The sequence below is a fragment of the Populus trichocarpa genome, chromosome 18 (assembly GCF_000002775.5).
Source record: "Populus trichocarpa isolate Nisqually-1 chromosome 18, P.trichocarpa_v4.1, whole genome shotgun sequence".
Taxonomy (NCBI): Eukaryota; Viridiplantae; Streptophyta; class Magnoliopsida; order Malpighiales; family Salicaceae; genus Populus; species Populus trichocarpa.
Genome location: NC_037302.2, coordinates 4,967,499 through 4,987,381, shown reverse-complemented (window position 1 = coordinate 4,987,381; position 19,883 = coordinate 4,967,499). Strand labels below are relative to the sequence as shown.

The 19,883-nt window shown below is 33.4% G+C and overlaps 3 protein-coding genes across 3 annotated transcripts; all 3 read left to right on the top strand.

Moving 5' to 3' along the window:
* Nucleotides 1-5,998: 5,998 nt before the first annotated feature.
* LOC7463760 (trimethyltridecatetraene synthase) lies at nucleotides 5,999-8,243 on the top strand. Its single transcript, XM_002324144.4, has 2 exons — nucleotides 5,999-6,954; nucleotides 7,468-8,243. Exons 1-2 carry the CDS (start codon nucleotides 6,049-6,051, stop codon nucleotides 8,092-8,094), a joined length of 1,533 nt encoding a protein of 510 aa, XP_002324180.2. The 5' UTR covers nucleotides 5,999-6,048; the 3' UTR covers nucleotides 8,095-8,243.
* A 1,229-nt stretch (nucleotides 8,244-9,472) lies between these two features.
* On the top strand, nucleotides 9,473-12,038 carry LOC7476661 (putative pectinesterase/pectinesterase inhibitor 45). The gene is made up of 3 exons (XM_002324145.4): nucleotides 9,473-10,598; nucleotides 10,757-10,917; nucleotides 11,195-12,038. The coding sequence occupies exons 1-3, from the start codon at nucleotides 9,667-9,669 to the stop codon at nucleotides 11,881-11,883; spliced, it is 1,782 nt and encodes a 593-aa protein (XP_002324181.4). The 5' UTR covers nucleotides 9,473-9,666; the 3' UTR covers nucleotides 11,884-12,038.
* Nucleotides 12,039-15,835: 3,797 nt separating this feature from the next.
* LOC7476662 (glycerophosphocholine acyltransferase 1) lies at nucleotides 15,836-19,624 on the top strand. Its single transcript, XM_002324146.4, has 8 exons — nucleotides 15,836-16,040; nucleotides 16,126-16,245; nucleotides 16,449-16,506; nucleotides 16,598-16,698; nucleotides 17,164-17,259; nucleotides 17,345-17,438; nucleotides 18,700-18,940; nucleotides 19,069-19,624. The coding sequence occupies exons 1-8, from the start codon at nucleotides 15,948-15,950 to the stop codon at nucleotides 19,418-19,420; spliced, it is 1,155 nt and encodes a 384-aa protein (XP_002324182.1). The 5' UTR covers nucleotides 15,836-15,947; the 3' UTR covers nucleotides 19,421-19,624.
* The last annotated feature ends 259 nt before the right edge of the window (nucleotides 19,625-19,883 follow it).

The following is a 19,883-nucleotide window of genomic DNA, read 5'->3' as shown; positions in this document are numbered from 1 at the left end:
CATGTGTTCTAAGATATAAACTGAGAGAGATATGATGGAAATGGTATACTATACTTGGCTATAGGGTCTATCCGTCTATCAATGTAGAAGATAAACTAGAAGTTTAAAATTATTTGAATTAAGATTTTTTTAATGAAATATTGGAGAATTAGCAAACACTAGTCAATATATGTTTTACTCTAAATGGTAGTGCTCTGAGTTAAAAGATTCTCAAACAAAAGAGCATAATTGATTCTACAACTAAATAACAGTACATCTCCACATTTAAGGAAACAAATAGGTTGTTTGAATCGAGAAGTTCATCAATGAAGTAGGTTGGTTCCTAGCATTGTTAATCCAGTTACCTTGTACAATGATAACAATGGAGCCATTGCATAAGCAAACAAACCAATATCTCATCAATGATTCAAACAATTACTTAAGAAATTTCATTTGATTTGATAAATCAATGAAATGAAAGATGCGAAGATAAAGTGAGTACCCACTGAAAATAATCTAGAAGATCCTCTTACTAAGTCATTATCCATGTAGAAGCATTAATGCTACATGGAGCAATATGATATTAAATACATGAGGGATTAACTTTAGTGCAAGTGAGAGTTGTTAGTTTAATATGTCTTGTAGCCAATCGGTTGGTTACACATGACATTATTATATTCCTATAAATATATATTTATTATTAATAAAGGCTTAATTTATCTTTAATATTAATATAATATTAGATTAATGAATCTAGAGTAAAGATAAAGTCCATGGGATAAAAATGCTCTGTGAAGGAAATTATAAAGTTGTTATAATTATGGGATTCCTATTACATCAAAGCTTTGTTCCTAAAATATTCCTGGTTGATGCTCTTTTAAATATTAAACATTCATTAGAGCCGTAAAAACTGGTACATATTGTGTTCTTTCCTTTATAAAAGGAAACAATTGTTCTTATAAGCTGATGTATAAGGGATACCTATAACTAATATGTAGATGCTCGTCATAGACATGTATACTAAACTGACCTACATGAGAATTTCACATGGAGAGAACACTCGTGTCATCTAAGTCATCTTATATAGAGAATATTATGCTTGGATCATGTTATATATTATCTTAATCGATGTAACAAAAGGGAAGATATTAAGTATAACATGAACTATATGAAGGTATTTGAGTGATCGAGAGAGGATTCATCATCCTAGATGAATTAGAGAAAATGTTTATCTATTCTCGAATAGTATTGACTGAGAAATCATTGGTCAAGGTGGAATGAGATTTGAAAATAGTTTCAAATCTTATTTAAACGATCAATGACTATTATATAGAGAATAAACATGATTTAACGTGGTAGACATGCTCTATGTTTTAATGTTAAATCAAAACATTATTGATGAAAAGATGTTAATTACACTAAGAAACTTATCACTGAAAGGTTAAGTCAAACTACTAATGACGTTTCTATTATTTGGGGGATCACGACACGTTACTAGACAATGCACCTGATCTTCAAATATAAATTAATCAATTATTGAATTGATAATAAATTAAATTGTTTAATTTATTTAATTATAATTATAATTTATATTTTGATCAACATATTAAGAGCCTAATGTGACTATACACATTAACTCATTAAGTATGACTTGATTAAAATATTTTTTAGAAATTAAGAATTAGAATATAATTAATACAAAGATTATATTTCTAGAACTAACAAAATCAAGTAAAGACTTGATTGAGTTGATTTTAAAAATTATCTTGAATTAATATATGGATATTATTCATAGGTAAATTGGTATTTTGCCAATTTATAAGGTTTTTTAGATTTCCTATAAATAGTAAGTCATGTCTCTTATTTTTAAGAGATGTGGTTGTTTGTTAGACAGAAAAACTACGTAAGTCACAAAATAGAGAGCTAGCACTGTAGATATAACAATCTCTCTCTCCAAAATAGAGATTTAGAAGATTTCTCATGGGTGATTCGTGTGGATTACCGTTGGAGGCCGAATAATTGGACATCTTGTGGTTTGCGTCAACCTAGCCTTTAAGGAATTATTGAAAGTCGAAGAATATCAAATCTTCAGGTAATAAATCCCTAAACAACTCTAGATCTATCTAATGAGATCCTAGAGACTCTTGAATAATTTTGTTTCATAGTTTTCACTGAGTATATGATATTCAGGAACTAAACATTTCTTATATCTTAGCTTGTGAGAACACTTACTTTCTTTCATAAACGAAATAACATAATATGTATCAGTCTCTATGGTTTTAATAAATATCTGGTATTTAAGAGAACATTGATCAGGAGTAGTTTAGGAATATTGTTTTGATGCAATATGAATCTCATAATCATAACAACTTTATAATTTTATTTGCAAAGCATTTTTGCCTATAAACTTTATTTTTACTCCAAATTTTTAAATCAAATATTAGATTCATTAATGTAATATTATATGAATATTAAAGATAAATTAAGTTTTTATTAATAATAAATATATATTTGCATGAATATAATAATGCAAGGTATAATTAATCGATTGATTACAAAATATATTAAATTAATAGGAACAACGTTTACCAAATTATATTAATTTACCGGAACTTTTTCTGTTTATGTTTTTTCACCAAATATTTTTTCAAACAGTGCTAAATTTGTTTGTTTTTTTTTTTAATCCGACCTTTAGCCTTTCAAATTTCTAGAAGCTGTACCAAGTGCCTTTATTCTTTAAGGAAAAGAATGAAAGAAATCAAACCAATTTCCTACTAGAAGCCAAATTATTGTTTGGTGAGTCCATTTGAGTTTTGTAATGTTATTAGGCCTTGCTTTACATTTCTTGTCGTCGCCTGCTAGGTTCATCCTTCACGTCAACATGCAGGGTCATGATATGCGTATCTAATCGATGCAGTTCCAGCAAAAAATACGCTGGCAGCACTAGAAATTTGACCAGGTCTCCAGCTGCAATTTCAGCCCATGTCTTCTTGGAAAAAAAAAATGTTATATATATATCCATTTATAAAGATGTTATAAATTTACAAGTGTGATCGATTGTGTACAAGTGTGTTTAGATTTAGACAATATTTCCCACCAAGAATATATGTTTATCTTATTAGGACATTCATATAGGAATCATCATCGTATTTGAAGTGTACATTTGATAGTACTTTCCTGTAATGAATGTGTTTTTCAATTAAAAGAACATCAAATTATTATTTTTTTAATATTTTTTTGCGATTTTAAAATCTCTATAACAAATCATACAAAAAAAAATTGAATTTACATCTTTTAATTTCAATGGTACATTGAAAATCACTTTCCACCAATTAATATGCAATTGGATTGAACATTTTGAGCAATTTTGTTTCTTTCTTGCCCACCCACCCACACATGTCAGACTGAACCTCTCTCCCTGTTATTCTTTCCTTCTTTACTGCTAGTTGAGTTCTCTCTAACGCAATCTTTTAGTAAAAAACGTGATTTCTATTAAGTTTATGAAGTATGGTAAGATTTCACATGGCCATACATAAGAAAGTAGCAAATAAAATTATTAAGATTCTTGTGACGACTAAATTGGTAAGAATATGCATAAAAGACAACGAAAAAGAAGATGGATCGGTAGAATTACGTGCTTAAATTACACTGATTTTGGAGTTCATCTTTTTTTTTTTTTCCATTGGATGGGGTTAGTTTTTTTGCTTGTGCTTGCAAAATATATATTTTTTAATCGTGTTTGTCCAGACCAGCTTATGCGTACTTTGATTAATTCATCGAGGTTCTGAAGTTAACGACCATGTAAGCCTCCAGTAATTCTAATATTTGTAGCACTTAAGCTGCTGATCTCTAGAAAACAAATTCAAGATCTAATCAATTAAATTATACCTCTCAAGATTGCTCGCAAAATACCGCTAAAAATTAGATAGTAATCCAATTTATTTGTTTGTTACCTCCCTCGAAGCCTCTAGCATTGAATGATGGAGGCTTGGAGTTAGGTATACATCATATATATCCCTGTCAAAATGATGTTGAAGGTTAGATGCGCAGGAGTGTCCATTGTTTTTTTACTAGTATGGCTGATGCAGACTTCTTGTTGAGCCTTCCTAATGGAGACAAGTCGATGCGCGAGCTTCTTCGACCTTCGGTTTCTCTTAACGATTGGGAATTTTTTCTTTCTTTCTTTCTTCTTCTTCTTCTTTTGTAGCATATTGATATGATGCGAGATGTAATCTATGTGTTGTTAGAGTCATGATTTATCGGTTGTCGTGGAGTTTCGGCTCTCAAATCATGGCCCCTTGTGACAATATCTTACTGATCTAGATTTTGTTTTTATTTAATTATAGAAAAAAATATGTTTACTCACCTAAGTAAATTTGGTTTATTTTAAATTTTAATTTTGAAAAAAATAAAATAACTTATTTTTTTAATTATGGAAGACTTCTTTTAATTTGTTTTGCAAGTAAAAACTATCTCACACTAATTTTATCGTAACAAATATATTTTTAATTTTTTTTAAATTGTAACTAAAATAATTTTTAAACATGTTTTTATTAACAAAAACAAGCTAAGGCTTCGTTTATTATTGTAATCAAATTGTGTTTTTAAAATGTTTTAGCTTTAAATCAATTTTTTTTTTGATAATTTTAGATTATTTTAATAAATTGATATAAAAAGTAAATTTTAAAAATAACAAATTATTATTTTAATATATTTTTAAATAAAAAAATACTTTAAAAAACATTAAAATATTATCAAATTACAGCAGGACAACAATGAATTTTTCAGTCATATAAAACTCTTGCGAGTGCGGCCACGAGGGGGGTTGTTGAATCAGATCAGTATGCCCTTTTCAATCAAATCCGACTGCAAAAAAGGTGACGGACACTGTCAGATACATACATACATAGTACATACAGACAGACACACAGACACACTCCCATGTATTTCTATGAACAAATTGAAACTACTCCCAGCGGCTTGTCCGTACTGAAAACCGAAGTACAAATTAAAATCAATAGATACTCAAGCATCACTACCAGAATAAAAATAAAAATATACCCAAGTACGCACAGTTGATGATCTGAATTTGTAGGTTTTGTTTTTTTTTTTTAAATGTATATGTTCAGACTAGTTTGCGTGTATCTCAATTAATTTCTTGGTTCTAAAATTAATGATCATGTAACCCTCAAGTGACCATTATATTAACAACTACAGAGCTCGAACTTGAAACTATAAAGAGAGCAAATTCTTTAATTTCAACCTCTTATCACTAAGTTACCTACCAGATATGGTTGAATTTGTAGCTTTTTACACCGACTTATTATCGGTCTGAATTTTTTTTTCCCATTTATCTCAAATCTAATAACAATTTTGTTTCGTAGAGCAGAATTTGGGCAGTTTTTTGTGAGTGTTTTTCTTTTTTTTTTATAACTATAGTTTGAACTCCAAATTTCTTGATTATGTAAAAGTAATTGCATATCATAAGAAGTTAGAAGTAATAGTATATCATAAAATGTTCTAATTGCTACATAAACATGCTTAGAAAAAGATTGTACACTTGATAGTTCAAGTATCTCAAAACAATAGTATTTAATAATCTTGTAAATTAAATTAACCGGTACGTACAAGATGCTCTAACACCTTGAACAAGAAGGAAATCATACTAATAATTGGGGTTATTTCTTGTTCTGAAACACTTTAAATAGCAAAATGTACCAAGAAATAGATATCTTATAATTAAGAAGCTACAAACAAGAAGAAAGCTGAACAAAAATGTTGCAGCTGATGGTCCATGCTTTGAGGTACGTACATTCATGTGTGTGTTACAATATTTGCAATTTTTGGAATATTGTACGTAGACACACTTTAATACTGTTGATCTTAATTGTTTGCAGTTTTTAAAACCTTTTAAAAAAAAAAAAACTAGAAATTAATTAGTTGTCGTGTCTCAGTTGTAAGGGGCCATCCCCCCTGTAAGTGCAAAACTTGTCTATAAAACCATGCAAAACCCACACCAAATTTCCAGTAACACTGCGACCTACTGCAACCACGAGTTTCATCTCCCCAATGGATGCTTTCTCGTTGATTGTTTTGGTAGTAGCATGGCTTTTTGCCCTTCTTTACCTCCCAAAATATTTTAAATCCTGGCTTAGCCCATTGAAACTTCCACCAGGTCCTAAACCGTGGCCAATTATTGGCAACTTCAACCTTCTGGGTCCTCTCCCTCACCAATCTCTTCACCAATTGTCTCTCAAGTATGGAAAAACTATGCAGCTCCATTTTGGGTCCTATCCAGTTATGGTTACCTCATCACTGGACATGGCAAAGCAAATTTTGAAGACTTACGATCACATGTTTGCTAGCAGACCTCAAACTGCTGCTGGTAAGTACACAACTTATGAGTATTCCGATCTTGCTTGGGCACCCTATGGACCTTACTGGCGCCAAGGTCGTAAGATCTACCTCACTGAGCTGTTTAGTGCAAAAAGACTGGAGTCCTATGAGTACATGCGAGTGGAGGAGATGCGTGAATTTACAAGACGACTATATCGCAACTGTGGTAAGTCTATTGAGCTTAAAGATTATCTCTCTCATTACACTCTTAGCATTATTAGCAGGATTGTGTTGGGCAAGAAGTACTTCAGTGCATCGGAATCCGAAAAAGAAATAGTTTCACTTGAGGAATTTCAGGAAATGCTAGATGAGTTGTTCTTGCTTAATGGGGTGTTGAACATTGGGGACTGGATCCCGTGGCTTGATTTCTTGGACTTGCAGGGGTATGTGAAGAGAATGAAAAAGCTCAAGGTAAGATTTGATAAGTTTCATGACCATGTCATTGATGAACACAACGTTAGGAGAAAAACAACCAAAAACTGGCAGCCGAAAGACATGGTGGATCTGCTCTTGCAGCTTGCTGATGACCCCGAGCTTGAAGTTAAGTTAACTAGAGACAACATGAAGGGTTTGACACAGGTAATTTCCTTTTTTTTAATTGTCTCTTTCAACTATTTTCTAATTTTTCCTTTCCATTTTCCTTCATAGATCACTTTATTTCCCTTTTTTTTTCCTAAACAAAAAGGACTTCACTTTGTCATCCGAACAGCCAAAGTGGAATATAGATTGTGATGATACATACATTTTACTCTCTCAGTCTCATTATTAGTACGTAAGCTTCTGAGTTTGGAGGAAAAAAAAATTAGAAAGAAAAAATATATTATTAATGATTTTTGTTAATTCATATTGTTCAATATATTATAGATTTTTGTAAATTTAAAAATAGTAAAAGATAATAAGAAAAAGCGAGTAAAAATAGGCGTAGTCAATCACTAGTTTTGGTCAGTGAAGAGGGGTGAGACGGATGCCTTTGCTATTTTGTTTCATGATTTTACTCAAAGTTCAAGAGTTGTTACATTTGGATCTTAAACATGCTTCCCCTTCAGTCCCCATTGGCTTAAAATATTTACTGTTGTTCATTCTGATGACTAGGACCTGATTGCTGGAGGAACGGATACCGCTGCTACAATGGGGGATTGGTCAATGTCTGAACTCTTGAAAAAGCCCCAGTTATTCAAAAGGGTAACCGACGAGCTGGACAGAGTTGTTGGAAGAGAAAGATGGGTGGAAGAGAAAGACATCCCTCAACTTCCATACATAGAAGCAATAATGAAAGAGGCGATGAGGATGCATCCATCTGCTGTTATGCTTGCACCCCATTTGGCACTTCAAGATTGTAAAGTTGGGGGCTATGACATTCCTAAAGGAACTAGAATATTCATTAACACATGGAGTATGGGTAGAGACCCTGATCTGTGGGAAGATCCTGAGGATTTTAGGCCAGAAAGGTTCATCGGTAAGGGAGTTGATATTAAAGGACATAACTTTGAATTGTTGCCATTTGGTTCTGGGAGAAGAATGTGCCCTGGCTATCCCCTTGGGACAAAGATGATTCTTGTCAGCTTAGCTAACATGTTGCACGGATTTACTTGGGAATTGCCTCCTGGAATAAAACCAGAAGATGTGAAACGAGATGAAGTTTTTGGATTGGCAACACAGAGAAAGTACCCAACTGTTGCAGTGGCAAAGCCTCGACTCCCACTTCATCTTTATAATTAGCATTTAATACTGTAAACATGTTTTGCTCTTGTAATGGGCTGCGACCATAGTTTTTTCATCTACAAATGCACTCTGTATCAATGTGGCACTGTTTGTGAGGTAATGCTGCAAGACTTTATTTCAATAAAATATTCATCAATGTTATGGAACTTGTTAATGTACTATGAAGGGAAGCGTGTCTCAAGCTAATTGCCGGTCTGTTGATGCACAAAGTTAAGGAAAGCCCCACCTCAATCGATTTGTCGCATCAATATTTTGACAGGATATTTCCAAGAATACCGCTTTCTTGTCCTTTTTCAGATCAGAAGGGGCTATATATCATCCAGGCAGCAGTCCTCGTAAGGACACTATCCTAGTTGAAGTTATAACTTAGCTCATAAAAAATAAAAGACCCGAGCGGCAAAGGTGATAATAACAGAAGAAGAGAGAAATGGAGATGAGAGAGAATATTTAGCAACCATGTAGAAAGAATATGAGTATCATGGCATACAATTGTTGATATTATATCATAATTTTATGATAATTATGTACATGACATTATAAATTTATTTATAAAAATGCTTTTGATTTTTTTTAACATACATGATTAAAATAATAATAACATGAATTATTTTTTATAAAAACATTATTATTAGACCGATTATGTGATGTCATATATATTATATAAAAATTAATATTATAGTACATGAAAGAAATTATATCGAATAGATAATTTACGACTGTCATGTCTCTTATTAATTCTTACTTCATTATAATATATGGTGAGACTAATGTATATAAAGTTTTAGCCTTACGTGAGCCATGTAGGAGAATATAAAATGTGGCCTCCATAAATAAAATAATGAGCTCTTAAATAGTTTAATAAAATATTAATGTTGAAACCCTATTGGTCAACTTGAGAAGTATTTTTTTTATTTTAATAATTGCATGCTTGATGGAGGTGTAAAAAAAAAGTCTTTTCAAAAACTGGTCTTTTCTCTACCTAGAACAATACATTTTATTCCATCAAAACTTACGTAAACAATTAAAAAGAGTTTAAAAGAAAAACACGATTTTCTTCAGCAAATCATATCCGATATTTCAATCTCTTAATGGATTTACTATATTCATATATGAGCCCTAATCCATGCATGAGAGGGAGACAGCATGTTTGAGTTCGAAACTACTGGATGCTATGTTAGAGACTGAAATTATCATTTCCTTGCAATTTGCAAACCAAGAAAGACAGAGACATGAAATGGAAGTGCAGATATAATATGGCAGTGTTGGCAAATTTGAAGGCCACAGAATTCGCGGGAACTGCGGTTATAAGGGACAAATTCTCTTTCAACTATTTTTGTAAAACCCTTAGTTAACCAAGTTTTGAATAGATTACCTTAAAACTCTCCTGATCAGATCCCTTCTGTCGTTTACTTAACAATAATCTGTAATTTCATAACCTACGATATTGTTGCGACATTAAGAAAAAGAATAGCAGAAAACACATTCTCCATCTTTCGCATCTCTTCTTCTCTCTGCCTTAGCTGAATTCTAAGGCAGAGAGATCTCTGCCTCAAAAATATTGTTGTCAAAATGGTTTTCCAAGATTTTGATCTCCTATCAGAGAGAAGAAGATTAGAAAGGCAACAAAAACTTAGAAAGAAAATTGCCATTGCTGCAGTTTCAGGTATTGCTTTCTTTGTTATAGTTGGTGCTGGAGTTCTCGCCCTTGTCTCTAATCACAAGAGCAGCCCAGGAAACAACGGAGGATCAGCTGTGCCTCAGCCTGTAGAATCCGCAAAACCGATATCACGTGTCTCCAGGGTTATCAAAACGGTATGTAATGCTACCACTTACCAGGAGACATGCCAAAAAACCCTCGAGAAGGAAGTGGAAAAGGACCCTTCTTTGGCTCAACCCAAAAATCTTCTCAAGATAGCAATCAAAGCAGCCGATGAAGAGATGAAAAAGGTTTTAAAGAAAGCCTCATCCTTCAAATTCGACGACCCACGGGAGAAAGCTGCATTTGAAGATTGTCTAGAGCTCGTTGAGAATGCTAAAGAAGAATTGAAAGACTCTGTTGCCCATGTTGGTGATGATCTGGGAAAGCTTGCTAAAAATGCCCCGGACTTGAACAATTGGCTCAGTGCGGTCATGTCTTACCAAGAAACTTGCATTGATGGATTCCCTGAGGGAAAATTGAAATCTGATATGGAAAAGACATTTAAGGCATCTAAGGAGCTCACCAGCAATTCCCTTGCGATGGTTTCATCATTGACTTCATTCATGAAAAGTTTTCCCTTTCCAGCAGCACTTAACCGTCGGCTTCTGGCAAAGGAAGACAATTCACCCGCATTGAACAAGGATGACCTTCCTGGATGGATGAGTAATGAGGATCGCAGAATATTGAAGGGTGCTAGTAAAGACAAGCCACAACCAAATGTTACTGTGGCAAAAGATGGTAGTGGTGACTTCAAAACTATTTCCGAAGCATTGGCGGCCATGCCAGCAAAATATGAAGGACGGTATGCAATTTTTACGACATTGGTATATGAAACTATTACGTTAATTGATGATAATTCATCGTTTATCTTAAACTACCATTTCGGTTAATGCTTTATGCTCTTAGCCAACATATTTATTTTGGGTGAAAAACGACTTATATTTTCTCATGGTAATGCAGATATGTTATCTTTGTTAAACAAGGAATTTACGATGAGACCGTGACAGTGACAAAGAAGATGTCGAACATCACTATCTACGGTGATGGATCACAAAAGACCATTGTGACAGGGAACAAAAATTTTGCTGACGGAGTTCAAACTTTCAGAACTGCCACTTTTGGTATATTGATCGCTTTGACACTCTGACCCTAACAACTACATTATGCAAATCTTTTGTTCATCGGAATGATGTCTGAATAGCATTGTTATCAGATTATCCGGCTAAATATACAATTTGAATTCATCAAAGTAGAAAAAAATTGCTAGTTAGATTCATTCTTCTTATCAGCAGCCTAAATGACATAAAAAACTGGAACCAAATTTTGCAACCTTAGAACTTGCATTCCAAGTTCCTTTCTCCTAGACCAGGATTTTAACATGAAATATACGTTCTGCAGCGGTGTTAGGAGATGGATTTTTGTGCAAAGCTATGGGATTCAGAAACACAGCAGGTCCAGAGAAACATCAGGCTGTGGCTATCAGAGTCCAAGCTGATCGTGCAATATTCCTGAACTGTCGTTTTGAGGGATACCAAGATACCTTGTATGCACAAACACACCGCCAATTCTACAGAAGCTGTGTCATTACCGGCACTGTTGATTTCATCTTTGGAGATGCAACAGCCATCTTCCAGAACTGCCTTATTACTGTCCGTAAACCATTGGAAAACCAACAAAATCTCATTACGGCCCAGGGTAGGATTGACGGACATGAAACTACAGGAATTGTTCTTCAAAATTGTCGCATCGAACCAGACAAGGACTTGGTTCCTGTAAAGACCAAGATCAGGAGTTACCTTGGAAGGCCCTGGAAAGAATTTTCAAGAACTATTATCATGGAATCAACGATTGGTGATTTTATTCACCCTGATGGATGGCTACCATGGCAAGGAGAGTTTGGACTCAAAACTCTGTATTATGCAGAGTACAACAATAAAGGAGCTGGTGCAAAGACAACTGCAAGGATCAAGTGGCCTGGCTATCATATCATTAATAATGAAGAGGCCATGAAATTTACTGCTGAGCCTTTCTATCAAGGGGATTGGATTAGTGCTACCGGCTCTCCTATTCACCTTGGCTTGTTTTAATTGAGGAGTGGTCAAAACTGAAGATTTGATGTGGAGAAGAATGTTGCTAAGTCATTATTTTGTTTTTGTCATCTCATTCCCTCAATCTCTTAAATTATATAACAGAATTTGATGGCGTATGTATAACACATATTTAAGAGATATTACTTAGCTTATTACTTCTCTTCTAATCAACTTGAGAGGAGAGCTCAACCTTTTGCGACAAGCACAAACTTATGTGATGACTGCATTTTCCATCTCAATGTGAAGTTTTAAATTTCAAACAGGATAAACAATCTTAGAGAAATTTCATGATATCTTCTTACTGAGTGATATCATCTACTTCTGCGAGAGAAGTTACAATACAAGATGGCATATACAGGATATAAACTTCTAATTTTGTGTGTGTGTGTGAGTGTAATATAAAGGAACTATATTCATACATTAGTAATTCATGGTAAGATTGTGTTCAGATTGTACGTTGACTTGTATCAAGCTGCCTTTGAAATTTTCAAATTCAGGCAAATGGACGCTGCATCTAACTGGGGACCAACTCCTAGGTCTTCTTGTCTCCGTTACTCATGCCATGTAACCGAGCCAAAGTAAGCAAATGGAGAGGGGAAAAAGAAAAAAAAAACTTGGTTGCTAGCTCTCTCATTAAAAAATGAACAGTAATTCCCAATGCGAACCCCATAAGGGCTGTGCATGGAAAATATATATTCACATGCTCCAAAATTTGCATTATTTGGTTGACTCTGTGAGGCCACGATACACAATAAAATCATGAGCTACAAAGAATATATATAAAGGTAACTCTTTCACAAGCTATAGCTAAGTAGATGAGCAAACAGGCGAAGTCCCGGAAACGTCTCATAATCATCGCTGCCTCTGCCGTGGTTTTGGTCGCAACCAGTATCGGTGCATTGGTAGGTACTTCAGCACCAATAAACAATAAATCAAACGGCAAATCCGGAGAAATAGTTAAATTGATTATGTTTTGAATTTATTTTCTAATAGTTATGAGTTCAAGTTCTCTTATGATTATTGAATATTTACATCATCGTTAGCTTCAGGATTTGTGGGATTAGTCGAAATATACACAAACCAAAAAGTGTTTAGAAATACGCAACACTGAAAAATAAAAGATAAATGTTGCTAGAGTGGTGGTGTGTTGCCATGGACTATAGCCGGTTATAAGAGAGATGTAAATCTAGTGTCTCGATCTAATACAATCAATACAGGCATCTTATGTAATCTTACTATTCATTTACATAAAACCTCACTAATTTATGAAAAGAATATATCATCTTCATAGGCAGAAATAATGTAGACTTAGTCAACTAATCCATTATACCACATAAAATCATTTCCCTTCTTGCCTCTAAGTAGTCTAGAAACAAAATCTATGGTAATGTTTTTTCATTTCCACTCAGGTATCGAGAGTAATTGCAATGGCTCTAATAGCTTTCGATGCTCCACCTTTATTTATTGAATCACTCCACACTTAGCCATATATTATGGCAATTTCTTTTTTTATATTGGACCACCAATAAAAAAAAATTTAAATTTTTGTACATATTAGCATTGCTAGGGTGATCAACAAACTTAAACTCATGGGCCTCCTTCAATATATCATCAAGTAAGTACATCTGCTTGTCTATTACCAACATTCCATCTTTTAAAACCTGAAAAGGGGTTCAACTCCTATTTTCACCTTATTTATCACTTTTCCCACCTCTACATCTTTTTGTTGAGTTTTAAAAAGCACCTACCTAGTGCCTATGAATGCCCAGATGCTCTTGATTGTTGCTATACTCATGCAACCTCCCCTACAATAACAGGATCGAAACCATCATAAACTCAGAAATTCATCATAGAAATCCTATTCCAGTTCTCTTTTAATTCATGTTCCCAACTCTATTTAATTCATGTAAAGCACTATTTATGTTCGTATGATTAGTTGTTAATAGAAATAACCAAAAGACCTGAGATAGGGAGGGATGATTATTTAGTTAAATTCTTCCCTTTCTTATATTTCTGTTGACAAAAATAAATACGACTGATTTTTCAGTTCAAACTGTTTGATTTAAACTATAAATTGCTCACTACTTAATATGAAAACTACGTCGTTTACCAATTTGTCCAATATACCATCCTTTGGGTTCTAGAAATTAAATAAAAAATGTTAATTTTTTTTAAAAAAAAATCATGTAAAAGAAAATTTCTTTTGACAACACTCTTTTGCTTTTGAGGCATCGTTTGTTTTTGCGGCTTAGTTGCACTTTTTAAAAAATTTGATTTTTTTTCAAATTAATAATTTTATGTTTTTTGGATTGTTTTGATTTATTAATGTCAAAAATAAATTTTTAAAAAAAACAAATCTATTTTAATGTATTTCCAAGCAAAAAAACAGTTTGAAAAGCATTTTCTATCACAATGTCAAACACCACCTGACTCAAGAATAGAAAAATCTATCTGTCATCTACTATAATGTTTTTGTATACATTATCATTAGGTGCTTCAAACAGGGAAGTGCAGGAAAGATTTCAACATTCTGGAAAAACTGTTAGTAGATATTTTAATGAAGTTCTACGCATGATATGTTTGCTTGTAGTGGATATCATTAAACCTGATGATCCTAAATTTTTAAACACACCACAGGAAATTACAAATAATCCGAGATATATGCCTCATTTCAAGGTAACAATATCATAGTTTTTTAATATGTAATTCTGTGGATTACTAATTTTGATAATTTTTAAGTTATAACTTATTTCACTTGTTTTTATTCGTTTTAGTTTTTTGTTTTAGAATTGTGTAGGAGCTATTGATGGTACACATATGTGGGTATGTGTTTCTTCATAAAATCAAATATCATTTATCGGTAGAAAAAGGTGTACCTACACAAAATGTTATGGCTGCATGTAGCTTTGACGTGCAATTCACTTTTGTTTGGGCTAGATGAGAGGATAGTGCACATGACATATGAATATTTCTAGAGGCAATTTACAATCTTAACATCAAATTTCCTAAGCCACCAGAAGGTATTAACAAACCAAAATATGTAATATTATTTATTTCAAGAAGAGGTAATTTTATTTTTATTATTGATAAGTAATTAACAAAGTTTGTAGATGTTATTGCAGGGAAGTACTATTTAGTCAATTCTAGATATTCAAATGAATACGGACTTTTAGGTCCATATAGAGGTGAGAAATATCATTTTCAAGAATTTCGCAGGTAAGACCAACCATGAACACGAGAAGAAATTTTCAATCGTGCTCACTTTTTAGTACGTTATGTCATTGAATGTACATTTAGAGTGTGGAAAAAAAATGGAGAATTTTGCAGAATATACTATCTTTTCCTTACAAAGCGCAAGTTCAAAGTGTAGTGGCATCCATGTCACTACACAACTATATTAGAAGAAAGTCATAAGAAGATATTGCATTTAGGGAATTCGATCGCCATTCTGATTTTGTTCCCGGGAATTTTTTAGCCGATGTGTTTCCACAGTCACAAACCCATGGAAATCACAGGCCTTCGCATATGAATTTTGTTCGGGATGAGACTGTAGCGAGTTTAATGGGACAATAAAAAAAGTGTTGTAATTCGTGTGGTGGTTTGTAAAATTTAATGTTAATGAAACGCAAATTAATACAATTGAAAATTAAAAAATAATCACATGTTATTTTTGGTAATATCATTACTAAATCAATTTGACAACAATTTTATCCAAACACCTTACATATGATTTTTTACTATACATAAACTTCGACCAAAATTTTTATTAAACACATATCTAAAACAAACTAATCATAACTAAATTTATTTTTTAAAATTTATTTTTTTCAAATCATAACCATGTATAAAATACAAACATACTCTAAGCAGTATTGAAAAAAAAAAGAAAAAAAAAAGAGAAAATCTCCCTGTTAAGATAAAAAAAAGAAAAAAAAAAAAGAAAACAAGAACAACAACAAAAGCAACCCTTCTGCTTCGTCTCTCTCTCTCTCTCTCTCTCTCTCAATAACAAAAGAAAACAAGAAAGAAGGAAATCAAATAGTAAGAGAAAAGGAAAAAAAATGTCAAACAACGAAGAGCTTGTGGAGGAAATAATCACAACAAATGGGGATTCGTTCGAAAAGGTGAAACAGAGGCTGAAGGACCGATCTAAGGTAACATTCAAATCTCAGTTTTTCTTGTTGGCTTTAGTGATTCTGATTGTTTTGACGACCTGGGCATGCTTTGTTTTTGTTGTAGAAAATGGCTCAAACAAAGGAGATGCTGTCAAAACAAGCGAACCAAACCAAAGAGATCTTGTCTAAACAGGCTGTTAAGATTGCCAAACAAGCCGAGGAACATGAAAGGTTTATTAATAAGGTTAGCCCTTTTGTTTTTGCTTTGTTTTATTCATTTCATGATTGGTTTTTGGTTGAAACATGAAAGTTTTGTTTTTTGAATTCGTATAAACATTGGCTAGTCTTGCTATATATATAACAAAAAAAAAAAAAACAATTATTTTGCTGTTATATGAGCATGTTAGCAACAAAAGTTATGGACTTGATTTGCCTTTTGTTTTGTAGGTGACTTATCTTCTTGGTGTTCTCGGGTTCGGGGGTTTTTGCTTCCTTTTGGGAGCGAGTGAGTAACAATATACTGTTTAATTGATGGAATTTGTAACTGTCAATTGTTTTCAAGAATTCCTTTGTTGATTTGTTTGTTAAATGTTCAGGGCCACAAGATATCCCTTATGTGTATTGTTTCTTCTATTTCACATTTGTTCCTCTCCGGTGGATATACTACCGGTTCAAGAAATGGCACTATTATCTTCTGGTATGCTGTTCTTTTGTCTATTTTTTTTTTAACTTCTCATAGGTACATGAACCTCTATATTTAAAATTTTGCCAGGGTATGCATCAAGAAGGTCATTTTTAGGGAGCCATATGTTCAGTCATGTCTTTGCTATGGTGACCTAGAGCTTATCAAGACATGTTTGAGGAACTAGATGATGGATAGAATAGAATGGTGTAACAGAATTTGTGCAGAACCCCGTATAGTTGGGACTAAAGGATTGTTAAGATTTTAAGGAATTAACATGCCATAAGATGCCATCAATTCAAGGGCCCTTTTAAAGTATGCCAATAGAAATGCTTCTGAAGTAGCATGATTTGCAAAGCTTTCAAAAAATTGAGATATCTGGTCACTAAATGCTTTGCTTTTAAGTTTTATTTACATACTAGTCAGTACTTGGTTGTCTAAAACATCAATGACTAATTGACTTTAGTGTTTTGGTTTCAGGATTTTTGCTATTATGCCAATACGATCTTCTTGGTCGACCTTCTTCTATATCCAAAGAACGAAAAGCTTTTCATGGTTTGCTTCTCATTTGCTGAAGTAAGTAAATATGCTTGTGGCAACTCAACCTTTTAATTGATGAATGCTTCGTTTTATCCTCTTCTCACTCGTTTAAATGCTGTAGGGACCATTGGCATGGGCATTGATTATTTGGCGTTGTAGCTTGGTTTTTAGTTCTGCTGACAAACTTGTTAGTGTCCTAATACATCTTCTACCTGGTGAGATGGTCCTTCTTCTCTCTGGGTTGCCTTGTATAGAACACTCCTTACCCCCAATAGAGTGAAACCATGCATGTATTCCTATTTTACATAAGCTGCTGATCTCTGCATTCATACTAATTGAGGTAAACCAGCTTAGCAAATTCTGTTTGAGAAACTTCTAATTCGCTTTCTTATTCATAAACCTAAATCCTGTGTGTTCTGCTGTTCAATTCGTTTTAGAGCAAACTTACAGTTATTTTCATGTATTACTTCATTGTTTGGTTTTGCTAACTTGAGTGTTGACTGTCTGTATTAAAAGGCAAATCAACATGTAGCATGTCTTAATCATATCACACTAAATAACTGGTGATGAGGGTTCTTAGAGGATAAAAAAGTTGTCTATTGTGATTGGACATGGGGCAATTAAACCTGCAAACACTGAGAAAATGTCTCCTTAAGAGAACCTATATATGCAAGTTATCTAAACAAATCAGACTTGTGCCACAACTGGTTATGTCTGAATTTGCTAAAAATTGAAACTAAATCTGGACTCTGCACAAAGAAGGATTGTTCATCCTACTTCTGAGGTCTAATGTATTTTTGATTATTAACTTTCCAAGATTTTTCTGCCTCTATTTGTTTTGAACTCTCCTCTAGTCAAATTTTGGATCCAATTTCTACCATTAAATCTACCCTTTTTACAACTTCAAAGACCAAATTCTGCATATATTTTCATAATAGAAAACCATCTCTCTCCTATTATCCAATGCACTGCTGCATTTGAAAATCCCATTGTAAATCTATTTGGTTTCTAAGTGTTCTTTAATTAAGATTTCTCTATGTTATCTCATTTTAATGCCTGCTGCTCCGAGGACATGTAAGGATGACAATTCCAAACTGGAAGCGAGTGGAGTGACAATTTTGATACTTAAGAGTGTCCCAAAAAGCCATGCAAGTTGTATTATGCTTTGTGACTTGGTTTATAGATTAAGAAACAACTAAACTAATTATCTGATGGATCAATGTGCTCTGTTATTGGCTCAACATAGGAAATGACTTACAAAACATTTTAGCCTGTACAAAGTTTTGAAACCAATGCCCCTCAATCTATTGATAAATCTAATGAAAAAAAGAAATTTCAAGCTCACAACAGCTGTTATTTTTTCCTGGAAACCAGCAAGGAGTGGCCAATGGAGCCCTTTTAAATGAAGGGCCAAGTTAATTTTTTTTGGTCAATCATTAGTAACTCTCCAGAATTTATGAGCTGTTGTCCTTTCAGGGTTAGTTTTCTTTACTATTCGGTGGTGGAATCCTGCAACCTTCGAAGCCATGCATCCAAAAGAAACTTCCCGCAGAGTCTCATGGCCATATGGAGTGGAAGACAAATCCTACCTTTTGACATGGTTGTTCTGGGTGCCCTTGTTTGCTTATACCCTGTGGCAAGCTCTTTATTTCCTTATTGTCAATGTCCTACGTAGGCAGAGGCTATTAAGAGATCCTGAAGTCATGACTTCTTACAGGTTCTGAGTTCTCTGTGAACATGGATATTTGCACATGGTTTAACTATATGCATTATCTTTTGCCATGCGTATAATTATAACTTGTTAGCTTGAAAAACTTTTCTCCTAATAGCTGTTTTGTCTGTTAGGGAGCTCTCAAAAAAGGCCCAGAAAGCAAATAATTTATGGTGGAAATTGAGTGGTTTGCTTGGGGACCAGAATCGCCTGCTGATGTACATTCTGTTGCAAGCAATATTTACTGTGGCAACCATGGCACTCACAGTTCCCATCTTTTTGTCCTATGAATTGCATGTGGTCTTCCAAATACTCAAGGTTTCAGCAGCTGCATGGAATGGAGGAAGCTTTCTGCTAGAGGTAATGCCTAAGCAGGTGATTCTCAAAGAGAAGAAGAAATCACAAATGCAGTCACCATCTACTCAGCACGACCAATCATCAGTTTTGGTCGAAAATGCAATGAACACGGAAATCTCCACCGGGTGAACGGGTCCTGACAGATATGAATCCATGATTTATAGAACGTTAATGAACTTGTCATACGGAGTGAAACTCATTTTGCCTGCCAAGAAATTAGCTTGTAATAGTTAAAATTGTAGTTTACTGATAAATTGGCAATAATTCCCTTGTATATAGGTGTCTTCTTATTACGTAAGATTTAGTCGAGGGTATCAAGATTTCTTTTTTTTCTTTTCTTTTCTTTCTTTCTTTTCTATTTGTACATATGCCAAATCTAAATTTTGATTCTACTGCTAAGATGTGGTCTTATAACGGAGATTTAGCTATTATTTGATTTTGTGATTTAAAAAAAAAAATTTGTTTTAATATGTTGATATTAAAAATAATTTTTTAAAATAAAAATAATTATTTTAATATATTTTTGAATAAAAAATATTTTAAAATATTTATTATTATTTTTTAGAGATTCTTAGTTGAGGGTATCAAGATT

Excerpts from the sequence above, each read along its gene's own strand:
- LOC7476661 (XM_002324145.4), top strand. The coding sequence starts at position 9,667 with ATGGTTTTCCAAGATTTTGATCTCCTATCAGAGAGAAGAAGATTAGAA. Across the intron at positions 10,599-10,756 it reads CCAGCAAAATATGAAGGACG|ATATGTTATCTTTGTTAAAC; the intron begins GTATGCAATTTT and ends ATGGTAATGCAG. Across the intron at positions 10,918-11,194 it reads TTTCAGAACTGCCACTTTTG|CGGTGTTAGGAGATGGATTT; the intron begins GTATATTGATCG and ends TACGTTCTGCAG.
- LOC7476662 (XM_002324146.4), top strand. The coding sequence starts at position 15,948 with ATGTCAAACAACGAAGAGCTTGTGGAGGAAATAATCACAACAAATGGG. Across the intron at positions 16,699-17,163 it reads AATGGCACTATTATCTTCTG|GATTTTTGCTATTATGCCAA; the intron begins GTATGCTGTTCT and ends TTTTGGTTTCAG. Across the intron at positions 17,260-17,344 it reads TTTGCTTCTCATTTGCTGAA|GGACCATTGGCATGGGCATT; the intron begins GTAAGTAAATAT and ends TAAATGCTGTAG.
- LOC7463760 (XM_002324144.4), top strand. The coding sequence starts at position 6,049 with ATGGATGCTTTCTCGTTGATTGTTTTGGTAGTAGCATGGCTTTTTGCC. Across the intron at positions 6,955-7,467 it reads ACATGAAGGGTTTGACACAG|GACCTGATTGCTGGAGGAAC; the intron begins GTAATTTCCTTT and ends TCTGATGACTAG.